The 12,594-nt window shown below is 43.2% G+C and overlaps 1 protein-coding gene across 2 annotated transcripts in view; it reads right to left on the minus strand.

Annotated features, from left to right (window-relative positions):
• Positions 1-11,121, minus strand: part of LOC116802422 — a 32,670-nt gene extending 21,549 nt beyond the window's left edge. The window contains exons 1-2 of one of the 2 annotated variants that reach the window (XM_032726902.1): positions 9,551-11,121; positions 9,137-9,305 (exon numbers count right to left, since the gene is read on the minus strand). In XM_032726902.1, the coding sequence (XP_032582793.1) occupies positions 9,211-9,305; positions 9,551-10,622 (1,167 nt within the window). In that variant the 5' untranslated portion in view covers positions 10,623-11,121 and the 3' untranslated portion in view covers positions 9,137-9,210. Of the gene's footprint in view, positions 1-9,136; positions 9,306-9,550 lie in introns of those variants that run through there. The other variant, XM_032726903.1, reaches the window with a different exon arrangement.
• Between the last annotated feature and the right edge of the window lie 1,473 nt (positions 11,122-12,594).

Genomic DNA, 12,594 nt, shown 5'->3' on the forward strand with positions numbered 1-12,594 from the left:
AGACACAATCTTCAAAAAATTACAAAAATTGTATACAACATATTTCGCCGCAAACAAATCTTATAAAATTATAAGATGCTCAGCCTTTTTAAAAGAACTTCAAACTATAGAAGAACAAACAGAATACATTTCTGATTACCACGTCAAAAATAATCATAGAGGAATCGACGAAACCCTTTATCACATCAAGCGACATGTATACTGCCCATGCTTGAAAGAGAAAATAACCTAGTTTATAAATAGATGTGACATTTGTCAGACCCTCAAATATGACAGACAACCTCAAAAATTAATATTTCAACTAACAGAGACACCAAACAAACCACTAGACATTGTACACATAGACTTTTATTCAATCAATAACAAGATCATTTTAACAGCATTGGACAAATTTTCGAAATTCGTTGAGGGCTACACCATTCCATCTCGAGATTCTATTAATATTAATAAGCACGTGATGTTTTATTTCAAGACCCATGGCATCCCAAAGACAATAGTGTACGATCAAGGCCCCGAATTTGCGGGAATTCACTTCAAAGAACTCTGCAACCAATTCGGAATAACCTTACACATAACTTCTTTTCAACAATCCAGTAGCAATGCCTACATTCCTCTACATTCCTCTCTGACAGATATCTAATAATTATAATTTTCGAAAAGAAAAAAGCCTTAAAGATCAATCTAGACCACGATTCAATTTTATAACGTATATTAACGCCATCCATTCAACCACAAAATTAACACCATATGAAGTTTTTACAGGACGAACCCACATTTTCGAACAGACCTACAAGGTCCGACAGTTTTAGAACCAAACTGTAGGCAGATGTCAAAGAAGAATTTGAAAAACAAAAATTAAATAAAATTCACAAACTAAATGTGGACACAGTAGTACCGAAACCGGTACAGGAGGGAGTCACTATGTTCAGAAAAGAAAATAGAAGGAATAAACGAACGCCTAGATTTACAAAACGTAAAATAGTTAGTGATTACGGAGTGACAGTTACTGCAACAAAAAACAGAAATTACACAAATCTAAAATTAAGAGAATTACTAGACGAGACAATATATAAAAACTATAAAAATAAATAATATCATCATTACAGATTATACATAACAGCAGATAAACTGAAAATACCCCCTAGCAAAAATAAAAGTGGGAGAAGCAAGGTGCATTAAAACGTATAGTTCAATGACCCACATAATAGAACTGACCGGGTTGACAAATAACTTGAACGACCTTGCAGCAAACTTACAAAACTTATCAGAAGAGGACTTAAACGATTCGATAACACCCCTACAAAGGAAAATAGAACAAATAAGGAATAAGATTCAGTCCTTGACCTCGAACCAAAGAAAAAAAAGAGGGTTAATAGACGGTCTGGGTAGTGTTATTAAGAAAGTAACTGGAAACATGGATGCGGAAGACGCATCGACAATGGACACTAAATTCAAAAGAGTTTTTGAAAATGAAGAAAGTATTAACAAAAACCTTTGGCAACAGATAACTAACACCAATGACATAATTGTACATTTTAACAATATGTCTATCCATTTCAACAAAGAACAGGAAAAAATTGAGGAATACATAAACAACTTTAAAAATAGTATATCTAAAGAATTAAGACTAGAAGATAGGAAAATTAAAATCCTACAAATACTAAATATAATAAGTAATAATATAGACATTTTACAGACCCACAGACAAGAGATAGCTGAAAGCATGTTGGCTAAATTCAACATAATTCCAAATTTCATTTTGCCCTTAGAAGAACTAAGAGATATAGCACAAATCTTTAAATATCAAAATTTATCGATTAGTTCAGAAGTCCATATTTACAGACTACTCAACATTGAGACAGAATCCAAACAAACACAAATCATTTTTCACATAAAAATTCCTATATTTGATAAACACACTTACACACTCTCACACCTGGGTATGTGCGCGCGCGCGAAGTGCATTGAATTGGCGCTCCTGGAAAATCTCGAAATTTTCCGGGTCGCGCCGGCCCATCAGTGACAGGAGCGGCTGTCCCCAACGCACGAAGGTTGGGCCGTACTCACCAGCAGTAGGCACAGCTCCAAGGGTCCAGGGATCGCCCGCCGTCGACGATCTTCAGGGCCATGGGGCAGGACAGGGTGAGAGCAGGAAACAACTTTCTCTTCACTATTTTCTCTTCCTTCCGTGTTGTTGTGGTGGCTGCCAAGTGCCAGTCACGCCAGCTGATCACGCAGCCAGCTGGGATAGCAGTGCTGGTAAACGGCAAAAGCTCCCAGGTCTGGCAGCGCTGGTCGGCTGCACGAGCCCCCTGGCATAGGTGGCGCTTTCTACTCAGTGCACTCACTGACAAAAGCTAGCAGCTACAGAAGTCACCAAACGATCTGTCCTCCGGGCGTAGCATACATATATGGGCGACCAACGGTTATCATTGGCAATATCCCATGGAATCCCGGAGACAGACCCATGAAACGAGAAGGAGAGGCAGAAGATGAGTGTAAAAAGTCAAGGAGCAGACCAATAGCCAATAGACCACCCGGAAGTGCCCATTGGCGGGTAAAGGAGCACCACAGGCACTGCAATGATGCGGCTGATTCAGCTAAACCTGAATCACTGCACGGCAGCCCAAGACCTGCTGGTGCAGACGGTGCGTGAACGCAGAGTGGAGCTCGCGCTACTTAGCGAGCCCTACCGAACGGCGGCCAGCCCAGACTGGGCTTTCGACCGCACCAAGAAAGCAGCAATCTGGAGGTGCAGCAGAGAAACCCAGCAAATAACCGATGTTCTTTCGGACATCGGATTTGTTAGGGTTAGGGTAGGCAGATGGTGGGTGTACAGCGTATACCTAGCTCCCAGCCTGACCCTAATCGCATTCAGCCGGGCACTGGACAGACTGGCAGCGGATGCTAGAGGCCGCACCCATGTTCTCATAGCGGGCGACTTCAACGCATGGTCCGAGAGCTGGGGCAGCTCAACCACCAACGCAAGGGGCAGGATGGTGCTGGAGGCATTCGCGACGTTGGACCTGGCTCTTCTTAACCATGGAAACCGGCACACGTTCAGGCGCGCCGGACTGGGCTCTGTGGTGGACCTCACCTTCACTAGCGGCTCGTCGTACAGGCTAGCGAGGTGGAGACTCAGCGAGGACTACACTGCCAGTGACCACTTGGCCATCATCTGCGACCTGGGATGCCCACCCTCGTCCCAAGCCCAGACACCAGCCCAGGCCAGGATTAAATACAAGACGGACTCTCTGGACACGCAGGTGTTTCGAGAGCAGTTCCTACCCATGGCGAGCAGACAAGGAGCCGAGCTGACGGCAGTGGAGCTGATGAGGCGGCTGAAGGCCGCGTGCGACGCCAGCATGCAATCGAGCAGGTCGCATAGCCGACAAAGAGCCCCTGTCTACTGGTGGAACCAAGAGATAGAGACGGCTCGTAGAGAGTGCCTCTCCGCCAGACGTCGCTACCAACGCGCGAGAGGTGCGGAGTCCTTTGCCGAACGTCAATCCGAGTACAGAGCCCGCAGAAAAATGCTTAAGATAGCCATAAGGGAGAGCAAGCGCAAATGCTTCCTCGACCTATGCGATTCTGCCGACAGCGACCCATGGGGAAGTGCCTACAAGGTGGTGGTCAAGAAGGCGTACACAAGGACTCCTAAGCTACTGGACCCAGCGATGCTCCGCAGTGTAGCGGAACATCTGTTCCCTGTGATGGATGGGTTACGCCCAGCCGACCCAGCCACAGGGGATCACGTCGAATCCGACGCCACGGTCAGCAGTGACGAGATCCTGGAGCTGGCAAAACTGCTGAAGGACGGCAAGGCCCCCGGACCCGACGGCATCCCGATCAAGGCGCTTCGGCTTGCTCTCTACCTCCAGCCAGACTCGTTTGCGAAGGCATTCACCAAGTGCCTGGAGGAAGGAGTTTTCCCGAGTTGCTGGAAAATCCAAAAGCTGCTTCTCCTCCCAAAACCAGGGAAACCACCCGAGGAGCCTTCATCGTTCCGGCCAATATGCCTCATCGATGGAACTGGCAAGCTCCTGGAGAAACTGGTGTGCATTCGGCTAGAGAGGGCTATCGCCGACGCGGGTGACCTCTCACGGTCCCAGTTTGGATTCAGGAAAGCGCGGTCCACCGTCGACGCTGTCAACAGAGTGGTCGAAGTTGCGGCCCAAGCAATCGACGGCACCAGATGGAAGGGTGGTAGCAAAGAGTACTGCCTCATGGTCACTCTAGACATCAGGAACGCCTTTAACACAGCGAGATGGGACCGGATCCTAGAAGCACTAATTGGCTTCAGCGTCCCAGCCTACCTAGTCAGGATCATCCGCAGCTACTTTTCTGATCGGGTCCTACTGTGCGAGTCGTCGGAAGGCGTCTTCAGGCACCAAGTCACCGGTGGAGTCCCGCAAGGCTCGGTCCTCGGCCCGCTTCTGTGGAACATCATGTACGACGGGATACTTCGCCTACCGCTGGTCGGGAGGAGCGAGATCGTAGGCTTCGCGGACGACGTGGCCTTGCTCGTTGTCGACAAGTATCCCGGCAAGGCCGAAGAAAGCTGTAACCAAAACATCAGGGCCATTGAACCAAGGTGTCCTCCTCTCGGGCAATCAAGTACCTGGGAGTCATGATTGACACCAGGCTTTCGTTCCGAGAACACCTTGCCTACGCTAGCTCGAAAGCAGCAGGAGTAAATCGGGCGCTATCAAACATAATGTTGAACTCCAGAGGCCCAAAACAGGCGAGCAGAAGGCTCCTGACGAGCGTCACCCGAGCGACCATGCTATATGCCGCCCCGGTGTGGGCAAAAGCGCTTGGTACCGAAAGCTACGGCCAGGGCCTAAATGCTACCCACAGACTTTCAGCCCTACGTGTCTGCTGCGCCTTCAGAACAGTGTCCAACTCGGCGGCATTGGTGATCGCAGGGATACCGCCTCTGGACCTGTTAGCGCAGGAAAACGAAGTGGTCTTCAACCAAACCCACGGTCGAAGACTCTCCGCCGGCGCCAAAAAGCAATACGAGGTGAAGCAAGGCAGCACACCCTGGAGACATGGCAGCACAGGTGGACCAACGAGCCTAAGGGTCGCTGAACGCAGCAGCTGATACCCAACCTCAAGCCGTGGCCAGAGCGGAAGCATGGCGATATCACGTTCCACCTAACGCAGCTGATCAGCGGGCACGGTTGCTTTCGAAGCTACCTGAAGCGCTTTGGACACCAGGATGCGGAGCGAAACAGCTGAGCACGTTCTCTTCTCGTGCGTTAAATACGCTAGGGAACGGAGCTCTCTGGAAGCCGTACTTGGCGGCAGACTGAATGCGGACAACCTAGTCCCATTCATGCTGCAGGGGGAGGCGGAATGGCAAGCGGTCAACAGCTTCGCCGCAGCGATAACCACCGAGCTCAGAAGAGCCGAGAGAGCCAGGAGGGTCCACGAGTGAGCAATTCCTGATCGTCCTCGCGAAGCAATACTTCACGGCCATACCGCGGGGAGTCCTGGATTTGCCCTCCTAAATGTTATTATGTTTTATTGTATATAGTTTACCATAACTCTCTCACACCTAATTAAACTACCATTTAATGGCACCAAATTTCTCACTCTACCTATCTGCGACCCAAGAACAGTGGAAAACAATATGGATAACAAGGAATGCGTAAAGCAAATTATACAGGGAATGAACCCTGTATGCGAAGCCCAAAACATGGACACAGACGAAACAGTGGTGGAACCGGAGCTACAATGTGTCGTTATCATCAGCAAAAACCAAACAAGAGGTGAACCAAGTTGCGGAGAACCAATACTCATTGAAGGAACCACGATCATAAAACACATAAATTGTTTAATAATTTTAGAAGGAAACAGGTACGATGACACCGAATTTTTTTACAAGGAAAAGATCAAATGATCATTGCCAACGACAAAGAGCATTTCGATAAATACAACAATAAAAGATCTTAGCCTAAGCAAAATGGCATTACACCTTCAAGAAAATAAGGCCAAGATTCTTCAAGTCAAGGATTCTACGGTCGATCTTCGTAGACATATGGATCGAGTGTCATCCTGATCATCTTTACACTATACGCCCTACTTGTGAAACAGAACGTTACTTACCTGCCCAACCCTGTTTCCCCGGTCAACTACGTTTCGTCCATACCTACGTTATGGCCGTCACTTCATTCTAAGGGGGGAGGAGTTACCACATTAACAGTCTGGACGTCAACTACCCCGCCCCACTGTTAGTTCGTCGCCCTCTGAAGTTGGAACATAGTGTAACATTGTGGGCGGAAACAGCTCAGCAAAACGGAGGCATTCGCCAAATCCGCTGGGTCAGCAGATTCATAACAACCAAACATAAATATGACGGAGCGTAGATTTAATCCAAATTATGAAGCGTGTCCCTGTAGTTTTCCTCTTATTGATTCTTGCCGCTGCGTGTGTGTGCTTTTCCTCGTTCTCTTCTCGATAGACACGCACGGGCACACACTATCAGGGCCACACTCGATCTCAATGTTATTGAAATCTCACAATCGATTACAACTCGTCCTATCGATAAGTCTCGTGAACAGTTGACCATCGATAGGGCGCCTATTTCAAAATATCATTCCCTTCTCCGACACGGCCATTCTGATAAATTACACGCCCTCGTATATGAGCTACCCTCTGCAATAAATCAACCTTCAACCTTCAGTTGTACTCTTAATGTGACAATCTTATTCATTAACAACTTTGAATTTTTTTAACTTAATCTTTAACATTCATTATTCATTTCTTAGAATTCTTCAATTTCTTGACTATTTCCTTCATTAAAGCAATTTCTTTTCAAATCAAAATTTTATTAATTTTCCTTCTTTCATCTCGTTTTTACTTATTCTATTTTCTCATTTTCGTCTCTTATTTTCTTCTCTCATTTTCTTTTCTCATTTTCGTCTCTTATTTTCTTCTCTCATTTTCTTTTCTCATTTTCTAACAACCTTATCATTTTACCACTTAGGGTCAGGTACCGCCACGTAGCCATCGATAAACTGTGTACTTCCATACACCTTCCGCCAACTGTCTCTTTCAACAGTTTCCATTTCATATCTTTCAACAACTTCACTTACTGTCTCTTTCAACAGTTTCCATACCATTTCTTTCAACAACTTCTCTTACTGTCTCTTTCAACAGTTTACATATCATCTCTTTCATCAACACCACTACTGTCTCTTTCAACAGTTTCACCTGGCGGGCTAACATCGATCTCCAGCTCGCTTGGCACCTGCCCATCTGGCAATCTTCTTAATCTCTCATGCGCATACTTATACCGCCTATTACTTTTCAAACTCTTTAAAGTATATCTGTCATTATCCAATACCTCAATAATCTCAAATGGTCCTCTATATTTAGCTTCTAACTTAGTCTGGTTTCTCTCACTATTATTTAGCAACACAAAATCTCCAACACTGAATTTTACTATCTTAACTCTGCCTTTATCAAATCTTTCCTTCTCATACTTTCCTGATCTTTCTATATTCTCTAAAGCTTGGGTTCTTATCTTAGTCAGATCTATTTCAGTTTCTGGTTCATGAATGGGAACAAGGCCTAAAGGTCGAGCAACCTTTCCCATTAATAATTCTAATGGACTCGCTTTTGTTATCTTATTAGCAGTACAATTAATAGCTAATTGCGCGTCACCCAATGCCTCTTGCCACGATCGAGAACTCATTTCAACAGCTGTTAATAAATTTTTCAAGGTACTCATAACTCTCTCAACCTGGCCATTACCTCGGCTTGCTCCTGTTGCTATCAAATGTAATTTTATCTTTTGTGAAGAGCAAAATTCAACGAACTTAGCACCTGTAAAACTTCTTCCCTGATCAGCCACAATATGAATAGGGACTCCGAACAACGAAATTGCTGATTTTAGCGCCATTACACAGCTTTCTGCACTTAATGTGAACGTGCGGTAGAGATAAACATACTTGGTAAATGTATCTATCTGTACAATAACATATTCTTTACGATCGCTTTTACCACTAAGCTTGCCTGATATGTCTATGTGAACAGTATGCCACGGAATGTTTACTTTGGGAATAGGATGTAATTCCATTTGTAATTTTTAGAAGATGATTTGGACACTCGGCAGGTTATACAATTTTCAACAAATCTTCGAACGTATTTGGCCATGCCCTCAAACCAATAGTAATCGTAAACCTTGTCAAGTGTTTTCTCCCAGCCCAGATGCATTATGGATACATGTACTTGGTTAATAACTGACCATCTAAATCCACAAGGCACCACTGGCAAACATAGGGTCTTGCCATTTCTTTGTATGATTCTATACAAAACTCCAGCTCTCAAATCATATGTCTTAGCCAAATCGAATGGACATTCATCATTGTTCAGCTTGGCAACGATTTCTACGATATCTTGATCTTTCTGTTGCCTCAGATACTTCCGTTAAGTCGATTCGCTTTTCAACAACTTTCGCATATTCAGGGGAATTTTCCGGAGGAAGTGGATTTCTGGAAAAGAAATCAGCATGAGCCATACGCTTGCCTTCTCTATACTGTATGTCAAAATCGAATGTCTGTAAATAAGCCCACCAGCGATAGACTCTAGGCAACAACTCAATCTTATTTCGTGATGATTTTAAAGAATTACAATCAGTGAATATTACAAACTTTCTGCCATGTAAGTAGTGCCGGAAATGCTTGACTGCATTTACCACCGCAAGAGTTTCCAACTCATACGAAGTATATTTAGATTCGCATACACTTGTTGTCTTACTGTAGTATTCCACTACATACGGTTTATTTTCAATTCTGTGCAAGAGTATAGCACCATATCCGATTGCACTCGCATCGGTGTGTAACTCTATTGGATATTGCGGGTCAAAGATAATCAAAACTGGTTTATTAGTAAGAATGTGAATAATTTTTCTACGAATTTCCTCATGTTCTATATTCCACTCAAATTTATTTTTCTCTGAGGTGAGAAAATATAAAGGCTTCATTAACTGTGAAAATCCTGGAACAAACTGACGAAAGTACGATGCTAACCCAATGAACTGTCTCAATGTTGTCACTGACCTAGGAGGTGGCAAGGCATTCAAAGATTCTACTCGGTCTGATAACTTTGCAATCTAATAATTCTTGAACTTTGTTTCGAACCACATCTCTCTCACTGGGGCTAAATCTATATGGTCTTCTCTGTACCGTTTTTATCTCATCAATCAATCGAATTTTCATTTCTCCCGAATTTACGCGAGTCTGAGGCGTTCCCTGTATAAAAGAATCTGAGTAGGATTTCAACAATGTTGTTATTTCATTTTTGTTTTCACCGCATACATTGTTTTCTATTATTTCGAATGAGTTTTCTATGAACTTAGAGCACGAATTAACAGTTTTTGTTTCATTCTTAATTATTTCTACTCCTTTACAAGACACTACAGCAGCATACCCCTGAGCTAATACTTCTAGTCCTAGTACGATATTATTTGACATACAATCATCTGATACTACATGAAATATTACATTTAAACTGTTTCCATTAATGAGAATATTGTTATCGATTTGAATTGTACTGCAAACATTTGCATTTCCAATACCTTTCAGGCTTACTACGTTATTTATTATTTTACCGCTTATGTTTTTAGCAAAACTCTCTTTAATGAAAGAGCACTCTGCTCCAGAGTCAAAGATAATTGGAAAGTTCTCACCTCGTAGCAGCATACTTGTCTTTGGTTCATCCACCACGCACAGCTCAGCTCTCTTCTCGTTCCGAAATCCAGCTCCACCACTTGCCATATTTTTGGGGCATTGTGAAGCTATATGACCTTGCTCCTGGCAGCGATAGCAAGTTATACTGCCTTTAGAATGCTGCTGAAATGATTGGCTTCCTCGGTGATCCTGTCTCGACATGCCAGCGCTCTGCTTCCTGTTTCGGCAGTCAATCATCTTGTGTCCCATTTTACCACAAAGATGGCACTTCAAGAGCGCGAACTTAGCTCGCTTTCCTCCAGATTCCTCATTTCCAGAATGATGTGTGCGCCTGTCAAAAGCGAAGACCTGCAACTCAGCCTGTAGGTCGCGTCTATTCTTGATCTCGGCAGTGTAGGCAATTCTTTGTAATCGGCGATCAAAGTTGGCCAAATGTCCCAAAACCACAGACACAGCAATCCTCTCGGTATCCAAGCCCTTCCATTTGCAAACGAGTGACGTCACCATGCGACTAGCATATATGGCAAGGCATTCACTGTTGCCTGGGCGACTGTTCAGTAACTGTAAAAACATGGCGGCTGACGTCTCTGCATTTGCATAGCGTTGTTGGAATAACTGCTTAAATTCCAACCATGTCACACCAGCATAGCACACTTCTGACAGCCATTGGGACGCACTTCCTTCCAGCGATTTTGTTAAGGCCAATATTAATGCACTGCCTTCCAGAGGTTTTTCAGCCACAATAATATCAACCATAAAGCACCATTGAGTAGCGTCGGCGCCTGGAATGTCGGCGTTAAACTTTGGCAATGTGACGACGCCATTTTGTGCCGGTTCTCGCACAGACGCTTGCAGTGTTTTTGCCAATTCCAAGAAACTTTGGTTTTGGTGCTCCATCAAGATGCGCAGTTGGTCCTCCATGGTGTGCAGACGAAGGCACAATCCCACTTCTGATGACGGAGCGTAGATTTAATCCAAAGTGTGAAGCGTGTCCCTGTAGTTTTCCTCTTATTGATTCTTGCCGCTGTGTGTGTGTGCTTTTCCTCGTTCTCTTCTCGATAGACACGCACGGGCACACACTATCAGGGCCACACTCGATCTCAATGTTATTGAAATCTCACAATCGATTACAACTCGTCCTATCGATAAGTCTCGTGAACATTTGACCATCGATAGGGCGCCTATTTCAAAATATCATTCCCTTCTCCGACACGGCCATTCTGATAAATTACACGCCCTCGTGTATGAGCTACCCTCTGCAATAAATCAACCTTCAACCTTCAGTTGTACTCTTAATGTGACAATCTTATTCATTAACAACTTTGAATTTTTTTAACTTAATCTTTAACATTCATTATTAATTTCTTAGAATTCTTCAATTTCTTGACTATTTCGTTCATTTAAGCAATTTCTTTTCAAATCAAAATTTTATTAATTTTCCTTCTTTCATCTCGTTTTTACTTATTCTATTTTCTCATTTTCTTTTCTCATTTTCGTCTCTTATTTTCTTCTCTCATTTTCTTTTCTCATTTTCGTCTCTTATTTTCTTCTCTCATTTTCTTTTCTCATTTTCTAACAACATTATCATTTTACCACTCAGGGTCAGGTACCGCCACGTAGCCATCGATAAACTGTGTACTTCCATACACCTTCCGCCAACTGTCTCTTTCAACAGTTTCCATTTCATATCTTTCAACAACTTCACTTACTGTCTCTTTCAACAATTTCCATACCATTTCTTTCAACAACTTCTCTTACTGTCTCTTTCAACAGTTTACATATCATCTCTTTCATCAACATCACTACTGTCTCTTTCAACAGTTTCACCTGGCGGGCTAACATCGATCTCCAGCTCGCTTGGCACCTGCCCATCTGGCAATCTTCTTAATCTCTCATGCGCATACTTATACCGCCTATTACTTTTCAAACTCTTTAAAGTATATCTGTCATTATCCAATACTTCAATAATCTCAAATGGTCCTCTATAACTTAGTCTGGTTTCTCTCACTATTATTTAGCAACACAAAATCTCCAACACTGAATTTTACTATCTTAACTCTGTCTTTATCAAATCTTTCCTTCTCATACTTTCCTGATCTTTCTATATTCTCTAAAGCTTGGGTTCTTATCTTAGTCAGATCTATTTCAGTTTCTGGTTCATGAATGGGAACAAGGCCTAAAGGTCGAGCAACCTTTCCCATTAATAATTCTAATGGACTCGCTTTTGTTATCTTATTAGCAGTACAATTAATAGCTAATTGCGCGTCACCCAATGCCTCTTGCCACGATCGAGAACTCATTTCAACAGCTGTTAATAAATTTTTCAAGGTACTCATAACTCTCTCAACCTGGCCATTACCTCGGCTTGCTCCTTTTGCTATCAAATGTAATTTTATCTTTTGTGAAGAGCAAAATTCAACGAACTTAGCACCTGTAAAACTTCTTCCCTGATCAGCCACAATACGAATAGGGACTCCGAACAACGAAATTGCTGATTTTAACGCCATTACACAGCTTTCTGCACTTAATGTGAACGTGTGGTAGAGATAAACATACTTGGTAAATGTATCTATCTGTACAATAACATATTCTTTACGATCGCTTTTACCACTAAGCTTGCCTGATATGTCTATGTGAACAGTATGCCACGGAATGTTTACTTTGGGAATAGGATGTAATTCCATTTGTAATTTTTAGAAGATGATTTGGACACTCGGCAGGTTATACAATTTTCAACAAATCTTCGAACGTATTTGGCCATGCCCTCAAACCAATAGTAATCGTAAACCTTGTCAAGTGTTTTCTCCCAGCCCAGATGCATTATGGATACATGTACTTGGTTAATAACTGACCATCTAAATCCACAAGGCACCACTGGCAAACATAGGGTCTT

The sequence above is a fragment of the Drosophila sechellia genome, unplaced genomic scaffold (assembly GCF_004382195.2).
Source record: "Drosophila sechellia strain sech25 unplaced genomic scaffold, ASM438219v1 2R_2, whole genome shotgun sequence".
Classification (NCBI taxonomy): domain Eukaryota; kingdom Metazoa; phylum Arthropoda; class Insecta; order Diptera; family Drosophilidae; genus Drosophila; species Drosophila sechellia.